The sequence below is a fragment of the Lathamus discolor genome, chromosome 3 (assembly GCF_037157495.1).
Source record: "Lathamus discolor isolate bLatDis1 chromosome 3, bLatDis1.hap1, whole genome shotgun sequence".
Taxonomy (NCBI): domain Eukaryota; kingdom Metazoa; phylum Chordata; class Aves; order Psittaciformes; family Psittacidae; genus Lathamus; species Lathamus discolor.
Genome location: NC_088886.1, coordinates 20,438,200 through 20,461,049, shown reverse-complemented (window position 1 = coordinate 20,461,049; position 22,850 = coordinate 20,438,200). Strand labels below are relative to the sequence as shown.

Genomic DNA, 22,850 nt, shown 5'->3' with positions numbered 1-22,850 from the left:
CCGCGCCCCGCCCCAACCGACTGCCGCCAGGGGGCGCCCGCCCCGGGGACGCGGGGCGGGGCCAGGAGCGGGATGGGGCTGCGGCGGCGGGGGTCTGGGCGGGAGGAAGGAGGGCCCCAGGACGAGGAGCACCGGGGAGCGGGATGGAGGGCACTGGGGCTGGGGGTTTGGGGCTTGAGGGCAGTGGGGACAGGGGATGGCGGGCAAGGGCAGTATGTCTCGCCCCTGTAGGGTGGCGATAGCGGCAGCGGGTGCTCACGGAGAGGTCAGCGGAGTGTTCCGCCTGAGGCGCTGCCCGCCCCGTGTTCAGGCTGCGGTGCAGGCCCCAGCGTTGCCCAAGGGCAGGTACCGGTGGAAGCCCCACAACAGCGTCGGCAGCGGGAGCCTCGCCCCGGGGGAGGCGGTGTGGGAGCTTGCCACCCCCGCTCCCGGCCCCGTGCTGCCGGAGCGCAGGACCACACACGGGTTCCCACGGAAGAGGTCTTGGAAGGGCAGCAGCTGAATTCAGCCTCAAGGTCCCTCCTTGTCCTCAGCCATCATTTAAAGTGTTAAAAATCCTTCTGCCCTGGCTTCAGCTCCCTGCGGACTAAGAGCCCTTTGTGTGCGGTGCTGACATGGCAGACTGGCCCGTGAAGGCAGGATTGTGCTGGGTTTGGGGTAGGGAGGAGGCAATGAATAAACCTCACTGTTTCCCCCCTGTAGTTCACCAGATCCCAGAGCTCCTCGCAAGCAGGGAGATGGATGGTCAGTGCCCTACCAGCACCGTGATTTTTACTGGTGTGCCAATGCAACCTGAGTGACAGATCCCTTGGCATCCTACACTCCGCCACATCCTACATTGCCTCTCCTACAGCCGCCTGTGGGCAGGCTGATGCCTCACAGCCACATGGCCATCCCATGGCACTGCTCTTGGCACACCTCCCTCCCTGCAGCCCCTCACCTGCTGAAGTGGAGGCCAGACCCCCAACATGCCCGAAGCTTTCCACATATAAAATGATGGGTAGTGGTGACCAAAACTTGAGTTAAAATGATCATGAAGCCAAGCTGGGACTTGAGGGACAAGCAGGAATGTGACTGGAAGAAGGAGAACTTGGGGGTGCTCTCCTCAATGAAACTAATTCAGGAAGAATTCTGTTGTTTCACCAAAAGCTATCATTTCCAGCTCCTGTCAGTGCTGAACATTACTTATTGTCCCTGCCCTTGAAGAGGCTGGTTCCCCACTACCTGTGTTTTGCTTTAGCTGAGCACAAGTTACTGACACCCAGCACAGCCACAGTCTCTGAGGTCCCCAGTGCCACTCTTGGAAGATGCCATGAGGCCAACCAGCTCCACCTGACACATGAAGCTCATCAGGGGAATCCAGCCAGAATGAGGGAAGGTATCACCTTGCTCCTGCAGGAACCTGTGGGAACCTGCGGATTGCTCCCACCTCTCCACTTGGACCTTGCTCTTGTGGGTGCACATGGGCTCAGCTGCTCAAGAAGAAAAGCATCCCGCAGCGGCTGTCAGAGAAAAGCAGGCCCTCTACATGACAGAGGCTGGCTGAGGCTGGACCTGGGCTGGCAAAGCAGATTTTGCAGCTGAGAAGGCCAGGCCAGCTTGCTCTGGCCAGGCGGGTTACCTACACCAGGAGTGAACACGCAGGGCAGAGTGGAAAGGGGACAGGGGCACGTCCCCATACCAAAGCTCCTTGGTTAGTTCCCCATCATTCCCATGGGTCTGTCATTAAGAAATCAGCTGTTTGCAGAGAAGTCATCTTATGCACCTCATTACAGTCCCATTAACACCACTGTACCGAAACAAGCAAAGGGGTTTGCACGCAGGCCACCTGCCAGCAGAAGTGACCCTCCAGCCTTACACCTTGCAATCTCACCCCCAGTTTCCCACCAAGAGATGGCCAGCAGCCAGTGCTGGAACTGGAGGGCTCTGGCAAGGTTTTCCATAGTTTCCATCTGGTTTTCACTATGCCTTGCTCCCTTTACCTACAGAGTGTCTTGCCCAGGGACAGGAAGCAAGCCCTGGCTGCCTGGAGTGGCAAGGGGAGGTGGGCAGGGTGCTGATGTCTGGCAGAGGACTGGGTGCGCTCCGGCACTGGAAGCGATGCCAGTTGAGGGATTAGGAGAGCTGAACAGACTCCATATCCACAGCATTTAGTTCAACAGCCCCAGCAATTAGCAAAATCCTGGCACTTTGGCTGACAAAGGCAGGGAGATCAAGCCCTCTCATGGTAGGAGTCTCACCCTGCAATGATCTCGGTTGCCTGCTCCGCAGAGCAGTAGCATACTCATTTTGATCTCAGCATGTGCAGACTGCTCTCCAGCTCCAGGGCTCTTCAGGCTTCCTGCGCTGCTGCTTCAAAACCAGCCCTTGAGCTGTCACCAGCGACGTCAGGGTCCGGGTCCCCCCATTCAGCAGGGTCCCCCTGGGTGATGCCGAGTGGCTGATCTCTGCAGACGGTGGTGAAAGGGGGTGAGGGTGTGCTGCACACCGCTCAGGGAGGGACAGCACCTCCCCACGCCCTACGTGCCTCATTGCTCTGCAACCGGGAGGATGATGCCAGGCAGAGACGTGCCCCGGGGCTCTGCTGTGCTCCCCCCAGCTCTCCTGACAGAAAGCAAAATGTATTTAAACACTCTGAGGCGCTTGCTGGGTGTCTGTACCTCGTCAGAGGGCGGTGCGGCACTTCTCCTGTGTCCCTCACCTTGGGGGAGCCGCTGGTTTCACGAGCTTTGCATTGGCTCTCTCAGAACAAATTGTGTTTTCTTGCAATAACCATTCAGTGACATTGCTGCCGGTTCAGGCTCAGCCCACACCCAAACGCTTGCCTTTCATCCTAGCATTTTCCACACCCAGTTAAATGTTGCCTCATTTTTACCTGCCCATGGTCTGGGCATCCTTAGGAAACACTTGAGTCATATATCCCAGCTTTTTCTTTTGCAAATAGGAGAGCTGGAACGCCGTTAAAATGGAAGCTGAGGGTATTTCATAGTTGCAGGATGTCAGCAGCCAAGAGGCTTAAGAAAAACAGGAGGGAGAGAGGCATCCAGTAAAATCCTCAGGGCTGGCAGCCTTGTGCTTGCACTACAAATAGCTTGTCCTGTAGCTCATCTGCTAACTCTTAACATTCACATGACTTGGCTTACACCACGATTACCTTACCTGACAGCTAGTCTCCTCTTAAAGAGAAGCAGAGAAGTGCAAAGGCATTCCTGCATCAAGCCCTGCAGGAATGTGCTGGGTGCCCTGAGCTGCCTCTGTTGCCCTGCTTAATCGCCTGGGGAATTCATACCCTCTGCCTTCCCTGCCACTGCCCTAGTTCTCAGCAGCCCCTTGAGTATTTATATTGCAGACAGAGCTGTGCAGCTTTTACCAAAGTTGGTCTGATGTAAAGGGTGGCTGTGAAGCTCCCAAATGCTCCTGGCTCTGGGCATGTGATGGAGCAAGAACTCACTGATCTGTGGTCACAGGTAGCACAGGTAGCAGCAGTGCTGTAGTGATGGCTGGTGTGGTGGTATGGCCATGACTCAAGGAAGGGGCAGCTGCTCAGCACCACTTGGGTCCATCCTTCAGTTGCCTTTTTTGGGTCTGTAGCCATGAGCAGCTGCGTAGATGAAACCATGCCGCTCTCCCTCTTGACCAGCAGCCACGGGAGAGCTACAGTGGTGATTTGCAGCAGACAAGCACCCCACTCCTCTCCTAGCTCATGTATGGTCCCTGCAAGCCACCCCTTTGGGCACCTCTTGCTGTGGGCTGCCCACCCAGGCATGGCCCCCATCACCTGTGATCCCTATGCAGGCAGGGGCACAGGAAAGCCAAACAGAGGCTTCTTTCTACTGCTATGGGACCCAGAATGCAGCCTCAGTCCCTGGTGGTGCTGTTACAAGCCTTTCGGCACCGGGTGGGAGCCTCATGCTGCTCTGTGCAGCCTGCTCCCATCCCATGCTGGGTCAGAGGCCACCCATGTTCCCTTTCACCTTGATGGTCCCCTCCACTCCCAAAGTGGGTGCTGGGGTCAAGATGCCATCGTAGGTGTAGTCATGAAGGATATGTAGGTCCAGGAAAGGTTATGGGGAGACACACACCAGGTCCTGCAGCCTCCAGTCCCATGGGGACTCACGCAGGTCCTGGTGTGGGGAATTTGGGGGTCACCATGACTCCTGCAAGCACATTTAGTTATGCTCTTCTATGCAAATCCTGTGTCTGCTGCCATTTTCAGGGGCTGTAGCCACAGGCAATGGGGAGGGTGCACTTTCCAGTCCGGGTGCTGTGTTGCGACAGGGCTGGGGAGTTCCACTTCCAGTGAGCGCAAGCGGCATTCCAGGGGAGTGGAGCGGAGCATACCGGGGAGCACTCGCAGGGCCGAGGTGCTGCTGGTGCGATGCTGGGGGAAGGAAAAGGAAAAGCAGTGGCAGAAGAAGCAGGTTTATCATCTCTGTGCAGAGTGCCAGGGCTCAGCCACAGGGGGGTTTCTGAGCCATGATTCAAGATGACGCTAGGCTCCTCCATGCAGCTGTCAGCCAGATAAAGCTGCATGGCAGAGGTCTGGCAGCCTGACGGGGTGGGCAGAGGGAGCGGGGACTCCCCAGCTTCTGCTTTATGCCCCCCCAGTAGGTTTGTGAGCTCAGCCGTGACTGCAGCCAGCCAGGAGCAGCTATGCAAGACGCTGTGAGGCACAGTGCTGCGCGTACAGCCCCAGGCTCATCCCAGGGACCCCTGTGCCTGCAGGGGACCCAAACAGTGCGCAAGCCAAGAAATAAGGAAGGAGACGAGGTGGTATGGCAGCCCAAGGGGAAGCAGAACCAAGGACATTTGTGGGGAGCTGGTCAGAAGAAGCAGAGGCATCTGCAGTGGAGAGGTCATACCCCACCTCTCCTGGGTGCTGGCTGCAGGGGCTCAGGAGCAGCCAGACTCCAGGAACCCCTCAAAAGCTCAGGCCAACAGGAACAGTAAAGAGGCTGCCAGGGACCAAGCGGTGCCCGAAGTCCTGCCTTGCAGTTTGCTGAATGCCTGGGGCTGGGGACCAGCCCAGCTGCACCACCCAGGTCTGAGGGAACAGGAGGGTTCAGGGGTGCACTGTGACAGGACACAGTGCAGACTGAGGCCCATGTGGGAGTGCTGGTCCTGGCACTTGGTTGCCCATGGCCAGCCACCAAGCCAAGCACTATCTCGTCTGAAAAGCCTTCATTTTTGGGTAGCAGAAAATTGACATCCTTCTTTTCATAAGGTCAGCATCAATGGGGCAGAGTAAACCACAAGGAGAGGGCAGAAAGGTAACTTCCAGCGCTCCCCAGCCTGGCTCTGAGGGACATTCCTTCCTGTCTGAGTGTGACTGATAGCTCCCAGAGGGACAAGCTGCCATGACCCCACGGTGGCCACTGAGAAAGGAAGGACAAGGACTAGGATGCTTGAAGGCTGAACTCCAAGTCCTGCTGTCCTGGCCATTGCTGCCCAGGGCATTGGGTGCCCCAGAAGGCACTTGCCCTGCCACAGGGATACTGGCACAGCCCTCTTCACTGCTGGGACATTCACCCATCTCAAAGCAGCTGCCAGAAACCACCTGGAGTCAAACTTCCCTGGGGGCTCAGAGGGAAAGATGCTGAAAGTGGGTTTTTCTTGAGACCTGCCCAGAAGAGGGGTTTGGAAGCGCAATGAGCTGGTTCAAAGTGGGGGAAGCAGCTGGTGCCCAAGTAAACACAGAAACCAAAGCCCTGCAGTGCCCCAACAGCTGCTCCCAGAAGTGGTGGTGGTGCAGAGTATGGCTGCAGCCTGTGCCAGCCGAGACCTGGTTTACATTGGACACGGTGGCTGGAGTACCCTGCTGTGCTAGTCCTCTCTGCAGTGCCATGCCGCACCGTGCCGCACCCATGGCAGGTTTGGCAGCGTCTGGGAACCAGCTCTGCCTGTCTGCTCTTGCTGCTGTGCTTGTCAGACACTGAGGAAAAACCCAGCCGCCCAGCACCAGCTTGCCCAGCAGTGAAGCCACCCAGCACAGCCACACACAGTCCCTGCAGCAGGCACTGTCCCCAGTAGCAGCCAGGGGTGCCCAGACATGAGCTGTGCCATGGCAGCAGCAAGCCAGCCCAGACCAACAGCTCTTCTGTATGATCACTCTTGTGACAGAGCAGCCCCGGGGCACCTTGCACCATCTGCTTTTCTTTTGCACCTTGCTGTTCTCTGCCTGTGCCCCACGACAAAGGTTTCCAGGTGGCAATGGGCATGCCATGGGGCCAGGGAGAGCCCAGTTCTGTCACCTAAACCCCCAGTGCAGGGGCTCCGGTGCTGCAGAGGTGTCAGGGCTTTACACCGCCCCCACGTCTGTCTTCCCCCACTGCTCTGCATGTGCCCAAGCTAGGACAAACCCCTTGGGCTCTGCAGGTTGAGGAGACCAGGCACGGGAGCTGAGGGGAAGCACGGTGGGGGAAACCAGCAGGCAAAGAGCCTCAGGAGCCCGAGGAGCAGGCTCAGGAACCGAAATCAGATAGGTGTTGGGCAGGAGGTGACTGCAGTGAACACCCTGCTTGGAAGCACCACCACCCACCCAGCTCAGGCGCGGAATTCCCAGTGGCATGACGGGATGAGCCTCGTGTGACACAGTCCAGAAGCCCTCGCAGGCACGTCCCGGGTTCAAGAGGAGGCAGCCCAGGCCCAGCGAGGCTGTGAGTCTTTGGGGAGGCCAAGGCACTGCCACGAGGCCCTCGGGAGGAGCTCCTTCGTCCCTCCCGCTCCGGGCACGGCTCTGCACCGTGCCGGCACTGCCATCTGCAGGCAGCAGCTCCGAGGCCAGCTATGGGCCCCTGCCAGCGCCAAGTGCACCGCACCAGGGCTCCCGAGCGAGCAGCAACGCAGCAGCGGCGGTCACCCACAGCCAGCAGCGCTAACCCTGGTGCGCCCCAGCGCGGGGAGCCACGGGTGCTCACCCCTCAGGTAACACATGGGAGAAAGCAGAGGCAGCTTCTCTCCTCTGCCCGGACAGAACAGCTAACCTCACGTCTGGCTTCAGAGGACGCACAAACAGCCCGCAGCAAAACAAAACACAGCCTGCATCTCACCTGCAGTGCACCAGCAGCACCTCTGCCCTGTGAGACAGAGGACAAGGGGCTCTGTATTTTGAATGTGAGGGAGTTGCTTATAAAGCACTCCCTGGAGGCCCATGCTGGTCTTCCTTGCCTTTCTTCCTCTTTAGGCAAGGGGCAGTTGCAGCTCTGTGCCCTGTTAATGTTGATACCATGGGGGACACATACACTACCCTCAGTTTATTCTGCCTCTTATATGCTCCATGTGAACAGCATTACCAAAAAGCTGTCCCCATGAACATCTGCCCATGCACTTACAGGGCTCTGCCACTGCTGAGGCAGCTGCCTGCCCTCATGCAACAAAGCACACACACCTGCAGGGAAAGAAACCCCTGCTACAACCCAAGTATAGCCTCTTTGCCATAAAATGGGCAAGAACATGTTTTTCAAACTAGTTCTGCCTCCAAAAAGGAGACCTTCATCCCAGGTGGGCCTTTACCCTCTTGTGTCCCTGGAAGGAAAGAAAGCATCCTTCGAGATGACAGAAACCAGACACAGGAAACTCCTCGCTGCAGAGGGGATTTTTCAGAAGCGTTTATTTCACTGCTGACAGTGGGGCTGCAGGAGGCAGCGGCTCCTTGAGCTGCCCTTCACTGCAGAAGCATCACTCCCCTCAATCACAACAATCCACGTATGGTCAGTGTCTGCTCACCTTCCAGCACCTACACTACACAGACCTACACCACTGGGACATTCACCTGTTAGGGACATCACTTAAAAGGATTAAAAATAATGATAATAATAAAGCAAGCTACAAAGGAACACTTGGAGGCATCATGCAGAAACCTGATTTAGGCTACACGGCAGACCAAATTCGCTAGGTTTACTGGTGGACAAGTGCTAACTGCTTCTGTGCCAGTCCAACACTGTGTCAAGCTGGGGAGTGTTCCCAGACAGGACAACAGCTCTCTGTTTCCTACCCAGTGGCAGGAAACATTTCCAGGTCACAGTTTGTACTTCCAGAACTACACAAGATTATGTGCTTGTAAAAGGTGCTGGGGAGTCCTGAAACTTTCTTCTGTGATGCTGCCTGCCTTCTACCAAGTGGCAGACACTTGAGTGCAGAAGAGTGCCTGAGCTGTGGGGTTTCTTTTTTCCTCTTATTTTTTAAGTGAAAACAACAGCTGACTGTTAAAATGTTATCCTTAGCACAGGTGGACAAAAAAAAAAAAAAAAAAACCAAAAAAAAAAACCCCACCAAAAAAAAAAACCAAAAACCAAAACCCAAGGGAAAAAAAAAAGAATCACATTACTGGAAAGATACATATTGGCCCACAAGAAAGAAGCAGCTCTATACTATTGCCCCTTAATGAGTTTTTCTTCACCTACAATTTCAGCTTCCCAAGTGAGGTAGGGAGAGGGTGACCACAGGAAAAAAGGTGGCATTTCCAAAGGATTCCACTGTTTTGAAGTTATCATTTTGAATCCTTCATGTAAAGTTAAAGTGTTCTTAAAGGAAACACTGCCATTTTTTCACAACAACATTCAGAGTTTCAGGGTTTGGTTTTTTCTTGTTGTTTTGGGTGAGGAAAAGAGGGAGAAAGAAAACAAGCATCCCAGAGATGAAATGCTGGCAGTTTTGACACATTTTGGAAGTGATGCACAGTTATAAAATGAAGGAAATAATTAGTGAATCTGCAGATAGAAGGGAAAAACACAGAGTGCTGACATAGTTTGCACTGTGCCCGCTCCAACATTGAATTACACACCCTGTTCATAAGGAAACATACACTCATACACAGCTGTCCGGGGAGGGAAAGCGGACACTTACAAACCTGTAGTTTAACTTTCTAGGAATCCGTAACATATAAGTCTTCCATTGCCCCTCCTAATACTAGACAGAATGTATTTTAAGGCATAATTTAACATCCATTTCTTCCCAAAGCAATTTAAAGTGTAACAAGCCAAGATGTCAGACACAGAAAACTCAACAATAGCTATTCTGACAGAGGTAAAAGCTATTACATGTACAGTGCAGTATTTACCTTCAAACAGGGGAGTCTTGCCTTTGGAGAAAAAAAAAAAAAAAAAAGAAAAGAAAGAAAAAGAACTGCAGACCCAGATTCTAAAAAAGCAAACATTGCCAATACAAGGAATGTTCATTAGAGTACAGTTCCCACTAGAGCTACTCAACAGGAGGACATACAATGTGATTATGCTAAACCGCACTGATTGACAGTTCCCAGAGCATGCCCCCAGGAGGGGGGCAGGACCATGGGAGGCCAAACTCTCCAGTGCCCTAGTGCAAACTGCCTCAGAGGAAAAGCCTGTAGTCAACAAGCCTTTATACCTATTGTTAGGCTTCACTAAGAGGTGTAGTAGTCAAGTGTCACCTAACAATTTCAGGACACTTCCGTTAAGGTGGTGGTCCTGTGTGTATTCTAATGCACATCCCCCATGAACAGTGTCCTGCACACATACACCTGCCAGGCTACCAGCTTTCCCTCTTCCGTGACTGCAACCGGCTCACAGCCACCAGAATCTCACATACACGATCAACATGATAAAAAACACAGCTACAGCCGCAAGTTTGGCGTAAGTGGAACGCATGTTCAGATACTTCGCGTCCTGACGGTACTTTTTGGACAAACTGGAGAGATTGTTGGCCTTGGAATCAAGAGCTGTTAATGAGAAAGGGCAGAGAAGTTAATCAATATTAAAGCAACCTATACGTCCCCAATATTATACTAACAACTGTACGAGTTTCTCTGGAGCAGCAGCAGTTTCTCTGGGAGTGCAGCAGTTTCACAAGGCAGCATGGCCTATGTCTGTGTGCAGTGCTCCAGTGCTTGTCCTGCTGGGACGGAGCCACCCAAGCTAGCAAGATGCTCGTCTTACCCAAAAGAGGCACCAGTACCTGCCAGGTGCCTCAGGATGCAACCAATCCAAATGAAACACCCACTGAGTTCACTGCTTTTCTCGGGAGGTTCAGGGATTAGCATGCCTTTTCCTCCAGTATGCTCTACCCACTCAGCTTATCAAGGGGATAAAGAACCATACGCCAAATACCAGGAATTCCCTGTACCTGAAAGTGCTTCTCCTCGCTGTAAGACTTCCTCAATGTTGGCCACCATAATCCTCTGCACATCCTGCAGCTCTGTGTTGATAGAGCCCAGGTTCCTCCTCGCCCGGCTATCAATGTAGAGCTTCTTGGTTTTCTGGATGTAGGTATCTGGAACAAGAGGGGGCGATCAGAGGGGATCTCACTTAACACAGAGCAGGCGGGCTCCTGAAAGAGTGGGAGCGTTGCTGGGACAGCTAGTAGACTGCATGAAAATATTCACTGGAGCAAGGCCAAGAGACTTAAAGCAGAAAATCTAAATCAAAGGACATTTACAATTTCCCTACCACTTCTCTGTTCTCTTGCTTAAAACACCCGTTTCTGTAGTGCCAGGAAGAGGTTGAACTGTCAATTTCATAGGCCAAGCTGGAGAGGATTCTGTCGCCGCTGCTCCCCCCAGCAAGAAATTTCCTAACTAGCCACAAGGAGAGGGACCTCACCAAATTCAATGAAGGAATAGGGCCTGGAGACCGTTGGCACCTTCTTGCCATGCTGCTCATCAAACTCTGAATGCAAGTCTTCCAGATACGCAAAAGCCAGTTTCTTGGGGAACGCAGCTTCACACAGGACCAGGTAACACACTCCTTTCTCAATGATGTAGCTAAAAGAACAGCAGACAGAACATTTATTAATCAATTTTGAACCTATCCTATCAAACACCACCCTGCATACTTTTATTCCTACGAGGCAATGGGAAGTGGGTACAGGTGTCAAACTTTCTACAAAATAATGGCTTATTTCTTCTTTACCCGAAATAAATTCTCTTGAACCCTCAGACCCTATACCCACACCAACAGCCATGAACTTTGTCTTCACTTGAACAAAAGTTGGCCTATGAACATCATTAGGTTAGGAAAATATGTGCTTTCTATTTTGGGGGAAAGGAGGTACCCTTCCCTCCAACACCAGCCTGCTGGTCGGCTGTTGCTATCCACATGCATGACCTCAAAGGCATTTTGGGAAAAATACTGCTGCTATCTGGATTCTGGTGACCTCCCTTACAGGTTTACCATGGGTAAGTACGACTGTGCTACCTGTTCTTTGGCTGCAACGTTAGGAGCCCCAGAACATGCATGGAAGCATGTTACTGTGTAATGCTGTTTTGTTTGTCCTGCAGCTGAATGCACAGAGGTCCTCTTCTCCTCCTTCAACCAACCCCATCCCCATCTAATCCTTACTTGCTCACAAAGGCTTAGTGCTGACCTTGTTTCAATGTGAGCTCCAGTGCCTCTGTCAGCACTGAAAATAGAGGCTTTCCATTACAGAATCATAGAATACTTAGGTTTGGAAGGGACCTTAAAGTTCATCTAGTTCCAACCCTCCCCCCCACCATAGGCAGGGAATTCCACAAAAAAGCCTACTGAAATAAGGGATAAGATAGAACTAATCTTGAGATTGTTTAGGCTTTGCTACAGCTCTCTGCTGCTACACATTCCCAACTACATTTTTCACCTCATTTAACTAACAGAAAAATAAAAGCGATGATATTTCCACCAAAACCAAGGGAGTTGAGGTGGTAGCTAGCCCTGCCTACACTTTTGAATGTGTATCTGTATTATTTAGGGTGGGATTCAAAACCTTCCTTAGACTTTCTGCATAATGCCATTATGTAGCAGACTAGTTAGCATAAAGATTAACAGTGTATTTAAGAATTGACGCAATCCTGAGGGCATTGTAGTTAAATAAGTAGCTTAAAATTTTCTTAATAGCCACACCAGGCTTACAAAACAACTTCCTCAACACTGTTTTTCCAAATACCCCAATAGGTACAAGTCCTTTAAATCAGCCATCCTCAAGTTATTTCGGGGGACAGAAGTATCCACTTCTCCTGCCTCTATATGGCTCCTGTAAATCCTGCCAGCCTTCAAATAACACAGCCTTCAACACCCCTATCAGAAGCAAGAAACTTCGGTTACTTAAATCCGTTCCACAAGTGTGTCCCCATAAGCACATCCTTCCATTCCCTCAGCTTGGACTGCATCAGTGTGTAAGACTAATCCTACAGTACACCATGCCTCTGTTCTGCCCTTACCCTTGAAGACCTGCTTGACTGCTTGGAGTTGCTACATGTCATCCCCCAGAGCTTGATTTAGCCACTGTCACGAACAGCAAGACCCAAAACCATCTTAAGAAATACAGAAAACTCGTGTCAGATAGCAATTCTAACAGTATTGCCTCAGAGGTGGAGCACCACTTCCAAGATGAGAGCAGCCTGAGGAACCTGCCCTGCTCTTTTGGTACAGCTGTGATACCTCTGCTCGGGCCAGACAGTGCTGCCTGGAGCTCTGCAGCTCTATTTCCCACTTGTTTTTCCCCTGAAAATGTGTTGGATTTAAAGTCAACCCATCAGCACCACAGAGAGCAAGCACACCTCGTTCTGTCCCAGACTCAGACAATTCTGTCAATGTCAGTTCAACATCAGAGCAGAGTTCCTGCACAGCTGGACAGTTTTTGTGCCTGCCTCTGAGCTTCTGCACAGCACCCAATCATGCTGAGTGCCCAGCAGTGTACGCTGCCCTTTGCCATTGCTAACTTCTGTACTCCCAATATGCTTCTTACAATTATCTTGGACATTTTCAGCAAGAAAAGCTTTATCCCAGTAATAGTGGCAAAGGCCAAGGGTTGTTCTCGGTGTGACAGGTAAGAGCTACTTCAGCCATTAATGAGCCAAAGGTCAACTAGTGACTGACAGCACCGCAGACTCCATCAGTGTTTCTGCACCTGCACAGCCATGCGCAGAAGTGAGAGAATAATGAAGCTGAAAGTGTGACACAGCTTTTGGAGCCAGTCTAAATACTACACTTGACAAAAATTATCTCAGTAATTTCAGTGGTCATAGTTTAAGCTTCACATTTCAGCGAGAATAGGCTCTTCTCCAGATGACCAAGCTAAAAACGTTCAACACCACCTCAGCAAGTTCAGCAATATCCTGACCCACACTTGTAACTCTGCACCACAAAATATTCTGTCCTGTTTTGTGCTGCCCTCAGCAGTCAGAGCTCTGATTTGGCAGAAAAGATGGTATGCTGTGTTAACGAACAACGTGGTCATCAGTCAGCATTATTTTTACACTAAATCTCAAACTCCCCTGTTTCCTCCCCTTCCTGCAATGTTCTCACAGTTTCAGGATGTTTTCTGATCTGAAATAATCCTTTCTATATAGGTCCTGCCTTAATGTCCCACCTTAAAGGAGGGAGCCGCTGAGTGCTTTGCAGAAGTAGCTGTCAATTGCCTGTGGAACCCCATCTAGGGACTAACTCAACACAGAAGGATAAATGCTCCTTTCCTCACCTACCAGCCAGGTAACCTTTTCTGTGTCAAAGAAAGCAGGTTTGACACGGCTGGCCCAAGTACTTACACCTTGGCAAAACTAGTGACATTACAGCCACCATTAAGAGGCTTCAATTTCCTTGGCACTGCCAGGTGCCTTCTCAGACATCACTCTTCTTGCATCATGGAAGCAATGCAAGAAGGGATTTACTAGGATCTGCACAGATTCTTTCCCAAGGCTTCACTCCCAGTCAGAGCTATGCCCGTGCAGTGCCATGGAAACATTTAAAATGGGAGCGCTTTTAAATTCTAGAAAGTTTTAACTTCTAGAAAGAAGGTGATGCAGAGCAGCACTTTTCAGTTAACTCTGGAGGCCACACCCAAACCCAACAGGAGATAGGGATGGCCAGACTATTTTAATCAGGGCCATCCTTTGACCACTATAACTTCCTATCAAAGGCAATCAGAAGACAAAAAAAAAAAAAAAAATATTGTTACAATTACCATATATAAGTCAGCCACAAGAAAAGTTACTCTCAAAACCTTGTAGCTGTTGCCAAAGATCACCCCTTCAAAAAACTCCCCTTCCTCTCTTTTCATGTCACTAAATCTCACAAGAAATGGACAGGGCAGGAGATTTGCTAAAGGACCCATGATACAGAAACAGAGGCCTAAAGCTAGCCTTGCCCTGCATTCAAAGGCTGTGTCCCACTCACGCAGCTGTAAACACACACCTGGTCACCAGGGTTGGGAATTGAGAGGGATCCTGCTGCCAGCAAATCCTACTGGCAAAACTGGACAGTTCTGCCTCGGTGCTCTCACATGCCACCTGATTTCAGAGACTTCTAACAATTATTTCTGCTAATATGGGAATTCTGATTCTTGACAAGATCTTGGGCTTTAAGTTCTCTAGCAATATTCTGCTAGGTAACTGCATATCATGTAAGGAAGCATTTCCTTTCTCAAACACAAGCTTGCTCTCCTGCTTTTCACACCCAACACATTTGGCAGCAGTAAGACTGATCCTACAAGATGAGAGAAAAAAAGTCTGCCAGATACTAAGGCAGTAATTAAAAAAAAAATCAGATATGTTCCATGTGATTGTAACACACGAAGCTAACGTATGAAAAGGTAAACTCTCACATGAGACACAGAGAGGAAAGGCCTTATGTAGAGGAGCTCACAGTGGTACTGCCAGGCTGCTTTTACTACACACACCTTTCTTTACAGAAGGCCAGACACAAGAGATACAGAAGACACTCTGAGGTTATCTTAGAGGGTGAAAACAAGCAGGAAAACCTTAAATGAAACAGGAACTACACTGTCAGCCAGCAAAGGCAGAACTATGGATCTGGTGGAAGGCAAGTGCTAGACAACACTGCAAAGAAATAACAACTTATATGCTCTACCCTTCAAGTGTCTATTACACTTCAGCCAGCAGGGTACAGACAAATAACTCACTCTCAGGCAGCCCAGTTTCTAACAAATCCTCACCCTGACCCAAAAGTACCTTCACATATTTCCACAGTGGAGGCAGGAGCCCATTCCCCATCACAGCCACAGACACTTACTGAAAAGCCATGGCACCTGCTTCCAGGGTACATCTTGTGGGGGACTGCTCGTTCAGCTTGCGGAAGAGCTGCTTTGCTTGGCTCTGGTACTGCTGCAGATCGCGGCCTGACTGAGAAGGGAGAACAGGCTGTCAGGAGCGACTGCTGCCGGGGAAACACCCCCCATCCGCAGTCAGCGGGGGGCACGACAGGTTCAGCCCGAGAAGAAAGCACAGCCCACCAGCACAGAAACTTCTCTACAACCACCACCCGCGACCACCGGGCGGGGAACGCTTGTGCGACAGCTACGAGAAGGGACCGCCGCCCCCCCGCCCCTCACCGGCGCACCCGGCCAGCCTCCCACTGCACACGCCGCGGCCCCACCTGCTCGTCTTCCTGCATGGAGGCAGCCAGCGGGAGCCCGTCCGCCACGCGGGCGATCATGGTGAGCAGCACCATCTCCGCGGCGCGCTGCGGCCCACCCGCCGCCGCTCAGCCCCGCGCCGCCGCCCGCCCCTGCCACGGAGCCGGCCGGAAACAGCCGGCTCCACATCCGGTCCCACCACCGCCAGCCGCACGGGCACTTCCGGCCACCGGACCCACAACGCAACCCCACCACCAGGGGGCCGCAGCGGGAGAGGGAAGCGCGGTGGAACGGGGCGTGGCTACATGCCCCTCCTGGCCGCGCTCCCGACACGCCCCTACGTGGAACCCCGCCCATATTTAAGCCACACCCCCCTCCCCGCACAGGTGGCTCCGCCCCATCTTGCCCCCCGCTATGATTTCGCCCCGCCCCGCCGAGCCCCGCCCTCTCACACGTGACGCGCCCCCCGCTGGGGCGGGGTGGCGGCGCAGGCGGCGGCGGCGGCCCGGTGGGCGCGCGCCAGGCCGGCAGCCATGGCGGCGGCGGCGGAGCGGAGCCGCCTCAGCTTCCCGGGCGGCACCGGGGCCCTGGGGCGGCCCGTGCCTATGAACCTCTTCGCTACCTGGGAGATCGACGGCTCCAGCCCTAGCTGCGTCCCCAGGTAACGGCGGGCGGACCCTTCCCCTTCAGCCGCCAGCCCCCGGGGATGGGCTCGGGCCTCTCTCACACGCCGAGGGTCGCAGGTCGGAGGCCTGCGCGCCCAGCCGTGAGGCCCCTGGGGCTGCTCCCGCACTCTATCCCCCCTTTCCGCTCAGCTTTGCGGCTCTTCTCTCAATGTTAGGGTCCCTTTCCTCCGCTTTGGGGCGTCTCCCCGCACCTCAGCTTGACCACGGCGGTGGGTGGGGCTCCCCGCACACCTTCGGTGGGCTTTGGGGGGGGTGGGGAGTGCAGGGCCCCCCCACTCTAAAATGAGGGGCCTGGGGAGGGCTGCTGCCCTCTGTCAGGTCTGTGAGGGGTCATCCTCACAGCGTTTGAGTGGCCCTCCAGAAAGCTTGGCGTGGGCTATGTGTTAGTTGTCAGGGTTTGGGGTGTCAGGTGCCTTCTCATGTCAGTGCTCCCTGTGCCTCACCATCCCATGTGGGGTGTCCTGTTAACGGGGCCCTTGCCGGGTAAGTGCCCCACATCAGCTGCCTCCAAGCAGGCATCAGATTTATCTTCTGCTGGTTTTTCACCCGCTCCTGGTCTCGAACCTTTCCCCGCCTCTGGTGTCTGTGTAGAAACACGTGGATGTGATCCTTGCGTGTGCTTTTTTTTTTTAGCCCAAATGGGAAGGATCCTTTTGGCTTCTACAAAATTAGCACTCTCGAAGTCTGGCTTTTGAGGATTTAAACGTGCTAAAGCTCAATCTTCCAAGCGCTTCTTTCTCTTTTAATGGGCACACAGCAAGTAAGCAGAAAGAGAACAGTCATCGGGCTGACCTCACAAGAATGTAATGTTTTGCAAGCTTTATGAACCCCCCCAAATCTCTGGCTTCTGCTCCATCTGAATAGCAGGTTGGACTTGATGGCCACGTCCCAGTCTTGCAGTACTAACAGCTTGCTCGTGGGACTGATAGCTGTCTTAGCTTAAACATTACCCACAGTCATAGTGGTTTGACATTGTGGGCAGACAGATAGCGTGGGGTAGATGAAAACCCAAGTCTGGCAGTTGCAGATGATTTTGGTGTGTAACAGCTTATCTGTGCTGACAGTACCTTGGAGTATCTGTCGGGCAGCAACTTTCTCAGCTTGTGTCTTGTTTAGCTTTATCTGCAGTGAGAGGTCTTGGAAGGAGAATAGCACCAAGGGGAATGTGCCCCTCTAAGAAGTCCTTTTGCCATGGAAGGAGCTGCCTGTACAGGAGGAGCTGGAGGAGCAGATGGTGCTTTTTGATTTTTGTGATAGATTCCAGTGTGATTTGCACTGACCCTGCTGGTGTGCGGAGGACATGGAGGCCCTGTTGTGGTGCTGTTTTGAAAACTGTCTCCGCTGTACCCCTTGACTACAGGGAGGTGTTTGGGTTCCCATTTCATCTAACCTGATTACAGTGGCTGTTAAACTGAAATAAAAAAAACTCAAACAAATGTCAGTCCCTGCCAAGGACTTCTAATTCTGCATTATCATTTATGCTGATACTGGCAGATCTGAAAACAAGCTCACAACATAGCTTTCTAGTTTGCATATATGTAGATGACCAGAAAATATGGTGTGAGAACACTGTCCCTGGCTTGCTGTGGTAGAGGGTGGGTGCATCTGCACTGGACTTGGCATTTAGGGTGGGTCCCAGGCATTGGAATTGCAGCAGATTTTAGACAGCTGGTCAAGGTGCCTAGAGGAATCTGAGTGATGCAAGGACATGTGGGTATCCGGGCAGGTGGGACAGAACTGGGGCTTGAGGGGAAAATTTTGGAGTCACTGAAGCAAGCTGTGAAGCAGGGGTGGGTGAAAGTGCTTGGACTGCGTGTCCTGGGGCATTAAGCATCAACTGGGGCAACTGCGATCTTCTAGGAACATACCTTTTGTATGAAGTAATTTGTGTGTAGCGTGGATACCTGTGGTCTCAGCCCTGTTCTTGCCATCATCTTTGCTTGTTCTTCCTAGGTTCTCTTTTCTCCTAGAGCCTGGGCAGGAGGAAGGGTGAACATCAGGTGCCTTATCTGCTGCTGACCGAATGAGCAGGTCTTTCCATAACCCTGCTGGATGTGGACTAACCCACATGGGCTGGGCAAGTGTGCAAGGGCTGCATACACTGTGCAGTGTATGGCAGGTGTGCAGTGTATTGCAGGTCTGTAGTTGTGGCTGTGGGTGCCAAGTGATTTTTATTAATCTAAAGTGAAGTGGGGAGCGGCTGAGGTTGCAGTTTCTGCAGCAGTGTTAGTCTGCTTGTACGGTAAGATGTGTGCTGCATGCTGCATGTGCTGGGCAAACTGAATTTTGTAGCAGCAGTGGGGGTGCAGAGCTTGAAGGCTCAATTCTGTTGTTTCTATCAGCTTGTGATGCTACATTGGGTCCATGCTTTGCATTTCATTAGAGACTTTGCAACAAACCTCTCTGTCAGAGAAGGCAGGAATTTGAGCATCTTTAAGATATACTACTGCCTCTGTATTTTAAGTTCATATTGTAATGATTTTTCTTGTACCGCAACAGCATTTAAGATTGTATTGAAGTGAGTGAGACTGGGATAAAAACTGTTCTGCGGGGAAAACAATATTCAGTATGAGCTTGTTGAGGCAGCCATCTGTTGGGACACTAGAGGATGATGTGGACCTAGAGGATGATGTGGATGAAGTGGGCCTTGGTTGCGTGGTCAAGTACTGTGGAATTGCCTTGGTCTCTTCAGAGATTTCAACCAGCTGCAAGTTCCCCTGAGGGCTTCTGTTGACATGGCATCTCCCAGTTGAGAAGAAGCCTAAGCTTGTCAGAAAGCCAGAGGGTTCATGGAAGAGAGGCATATGCTTGGGGAGATAGTATTGCTTCCTACTCTTTTCTTTTTGGTACAATAAATCTTTCCCCATTTCTAAACAGCTTCTCCTACAGGAAGCTGAAGCAGGAGGGGCTGGGTGGACACAGTGCCTGGAGCGGGCTGTGCCTGTATTGCCCCGTATTAGGTGAGCGTTGAGGTGGAGGTCCTCATGTGAATGAGGTGTGCGCTTCCCAGGTGATGGGCAAGAACTGGACTGTGGGAGGGAGAGCTCTAAAGCACGGCTCTTCAGCACACTCTTCTTCGGTGGGTGATTTACTGAAAGACCATTCAGCTTGGGTGGGGTGTCAGTAAAATCTGGAAGGCTGCCTTGGCGCATCCATTGAGTTCCCTTGTGTGAAAAGGCTGTGTCTAAACTTGAGGGAGAATAATAGTGAAGAGTTATAGTGTTGTCCTGCAATCATATGTTTTGAGTGCAACATAAGGTTAGGTGGTGTTTTGCAGTTGTGCTGGTCTCCCTTTCTCTTCAGCCATTTGCAGAAATGATTTTCTGATTTCTTTCTTCAGCACTTGCAGCTCCTGGGGGTTTTGACTATAGTGCTGCTGAAATGCAAGTACTTTCTTTTAGTCATCCCAGAAATGTGACTCAAACTGTCTCACTATTTGGGTGTAACCACCGCATACCAGAGAGGAGAGATGCCTACCTTTTCCTGCTGTTTCTTCTGTGCATTGAAATCTTTTCCTTTGAGGAAGGTTACATTAAGTAAAGTTCTCCCTACCACCTGTAAAACTGAGTGATCTTCTTGCTGCTTGGCTGGGGAGACTCAACACTTTTCCCCTCAGTTCCTCACAATGAAGTGTTCTGTGGATTATTTTTATTTTTTTTACCTTTCTAATCTCTTGATGAATGTGTGGTGTGAATGGCATGGTGCAGCACCATCCCATCTTGAAGGAGCCTCATGAGGAGATGGCACCATGGGGAGGCTGTTCAGAGGAAGACTAGTCTTGGAGGAAAAGTTCTGTTGGAAGGGGGTCTGCTGGAGCAAGAGAAGGTGAGGGTTGATGCTTCCATCAAGAATAGGTTTTGGTTTAGGCTACTGCCTTAATTGTAACTTGAAGTTCCTGCCAAGCTTTGAACTATAAAGCGAAGCTGAATGTATTGAGCCTGAACTGCCCATAGAGCAGGAGTGACCTGGTGTCCCTTTGAGATGTGAAGGAAGGCTGTGGAGCAGACCCAGCAAAAGACTGTGCTGGAGATCCAAGCTTGTTGACTGGGCACTACCTGAGCATTTCAGATGTCTGCTTGTCTCTGTAGCTTGCCTGCTGGGTGAGGAAACATGAAGGGAATCAATATGCATCCCCTGGACTTGAACAGGAGGTTGCTGGTGCAGGGATGTTACTGCTTTGGGTGTGCTGAAATGCCCTTGCAGTACGTGGACTTTCACACCAGCCTGGCTGTGGACGTACCCCGGGGTGATGGAAACTGATTGGAGTGAGGCTATGGATTCGCAGCAGCTGAGTGGATCCTGCCAGTTTGCTCATGCCCTGGGCTATTTGCTGCTCTCCCTGTGCCAGCTCCCATCTTCTACTGATCTATCAGTTTCCTGTAGGTTAATGAGTTGCACTGGTTTGCAGAGGGGTCTGTGAGCATGTAATGGTAATGGCACAGAGATGTGACCACAACAGACCACTGGGCCGTCAGTGAGGACTGCACATCACTCCAGCATTCTACATGTTTGCACCCGTGCATGGTATTGGTTCTGTCTCCCAGCTGAGTGCTGAGGGAGTTGTGACCTGCGTGAAGTTCATTGCTGGCTCTTTTCTGTGAGGGTTTCTGCAAATGTGCTCAGAGTGGAGAGGCTTTGCCTTTTGGTATGAGGGATGTGTGCCTGCACTGGGAATGGGCACTTTTCTTGGCCAGTGAGAGCATGTTCTGACCTGGCTTGAGCGATGGCAGCTACATGCTATATTGGCAGAGAAAGGTAGACAACTTGCTAGAGGAGTAATTATGATCAGGTGATGCTACATAATTAAAGATGCTGATTAATTTAGGGAGGGAGAGATCCCAATTTAAATGTATCTTAACCTCCTGATCTCTTGGTACGCTAACATTTAGGAGAGAATAACTCAGGATAACTGCTGGCATTTTCGTTGGGAGCTGACTAGCTTTTCGGTACATTTGGAACTAGGCAAATGTCTAATTACTCAGATGACTAGGTACATTTCAGAAGTGCTTATTTGGAGGCTTTGTTTTGACTTTGAATAGCATGGAGTGGCTAAATTTTACCACTGAAGGCAATTGAATACAAATGAGCACACAGGATAGGCTTTGAAACAATCGCTAAGCCAATATTGGACATTTGACATGCATGAGGAAAAGCATCTGCAACTGAGCAATGGAGATGAAATGCTTGGGGTAAAGTGCAGTGGCTAAAACCAACCCTTTGATTCTTAGAGAGCCTATTTCTCCTCCTTGGTCTTTGTAGAAGAGATCAAGACCAAAATAACATTACTTCAGGCAAGATCAGTTGATCCCTTAGTGCTCCACATGCAAACCCTATCACAGTGATTACTGAGTTTGTCATGTTGTATGATGCTGCTGTATATAACTTGGACACTTGTATTCAGTGGAAATAATGTTCTGTCTCGAGGCTGAGTGGTTTGCTGGAGTTAAGCTTCTAGTTAGACCTATCTTGAATCATCTTTTAGCTGATGTAAGATGAAGCTTGTGTACGTCGAGAGCAGTTCTGAAAAAGTCTTAAAATCTAAAAGCTGCTTAGTGAAAGGTCTCTGGATGGGATTGTGCATGGTTTTCATCTGGACTCTCTGCACATGCCCAGTGCAGAAGGGCATTAGGAGTGGAAGGAAAGGGCTGCTCTTTTGAAGGGCCTCTTTCCTTGCCTTCCATCAAGTGAAGGTGCCCAAGGGACCTTCCCCTTGTGTTCCCTGGCAGGTCTGGCCCATGCTTGCAGCTCTGTGTGGCAGAAGGCAACCCTGCAGCTGCTTATCCAGGAAATAAAAGCTCTGTCACATGGAGCTGTTGATACTCCACCTTTCATCATCTCTTAGCAGGCAGATGATATCTGTGGCAAGTGTCTGGCTATATCAAATTAGCTATGAAATGATTTGCATAATAGATTAATCAACCAGCAACAAAACATCCCTCTTCTCTGCCAAGAAAAGCAAAGCAACAACTCAGCTGTTGCAAGAGGCCATTATGTTTCTTGCAACCCTTAATCTTTCTTTTTGCAGGAGCAGCTTGTGCTTTGGCCTCGCGCAGGAAGCTGGCTCCGCTCGCTGCCTTCATTTGCGTCACATCTTGGTAGCTTTTTCCAGTTCTTTTGGGACAAATTTTGCCACTGTTATGGTGACCTTCTAGGGAGGGTATTTCCTATGGAATTGGTGGCTGTCTGCCAGACAACTCGGTATTGCCAGGTCCTCCAGTAGCTTTTGCCTTTCCATTAGCTTACTAAAGAGTGAAAATCATCTGGACCCATAGTGCTCCTTCAGAACTGCTCCATTTCCCTGGGAAGTTTGGGAGCAGTAGGACAAAGGGGTAGCGAGGAGCCTCTGAGAGCATGTAACTGCGAATGGACAGGAACTGGTCACTGTATCTTATTTTTCTTGTGTTTCTACCTCTATATACGCCAGCAGTATGAATGTGAACCTTTATAGTTCTCCTGTGTGTCCTTGCTTGGTTGAAGAATGCCACTTCCCAAACAGGGCTGGGAGAGTTTTAGTCTGAACGGATCCTAATGTGCAGATGATAAGAAGCTTAGCTGTCTAATTGAATGTGATAGCGTGAAGCTCCTCTCATAGTGAGGTTTAATTGGATTATGGTACTGTACCGTGATGTGGAGGCTTGCAGGGCATGCAGCCAGCTTCACAAGGAGAGAGTGGATCCTTGCTAATCACTCATTTGTTTAAAACAATGAATGGCCTAGAGAGAGCTATGATGGGCATGCTGTAGCCAGTAGCCCTGGAGGAGGGATTTCTCAAGGCTGGGGGTGGTTGATAACTACTGCACATGTAGACCCTGTCCTTGGGTCAGTGCAACTCTAGTAGAGGGTCTG

At 51.1% G+C, this 22,850-nt stretch overlaps 2 protein-coding genes across 6 annotated transcripts in view; one reads left to right on the top strand and one right to left on the bottom strand.

Moving 5' to 3' along the window:
• Positions 1-8,557: 8,557 nt before the first annotated feature.
• SEC22B (SEC22 homolog B, vesicle trafficking protein) lies at positions 8,558-15,507 on the bottom strand. The gene is made up of 5 exons (XM_065672600.1): positions 15,339-15,507; positions 14,976-15,085; positions 10,575-10,735; positions 10,099-10,245; positions 8,558-9,694 (listed from the first exon to the last, which is right to left on the bottom strand). The coding sequence occupies exons 1-5, from the start codon at positions 15,411-15,413 to the stop codon at positions 9,540-9,542; spliced, it is 648 nt and encodes a 215-aa protein (XP_065528672.1). The 5' UTR covers positions 15,414-15,507; the 3' UTR covers positions 8,558-9,539.
• Positions 15,508-15,809: 302 nt separating this feature from the next.
• Positions 15,810-22,850, top strand: part of PACS2 (phosphofurin acidic cluster sorting protein 2) — an 81,196-nt gene continuing 74,155 nt past the window's right edge. For 4 of the 5 annotated variants that reach the window (XM_065673912.1, XM_065673911.1, XM_065673910.1 and 1 more), the window contains exon 1: positions 15,822-15,979. In XM_065673912.1, coding sequence (XP_065529984.1) covers positions 15,852-15,979 — 128 coding nt within the window. In that variant the 5' untranslated portion in view covers positions 15,822-15,851. Of the gene's footprint in view, positions 15,980-22,850 lie in introns of all 5 variants that reach the window. The other variant, XM_065673915.1, reaches the window with a different exon arrangement.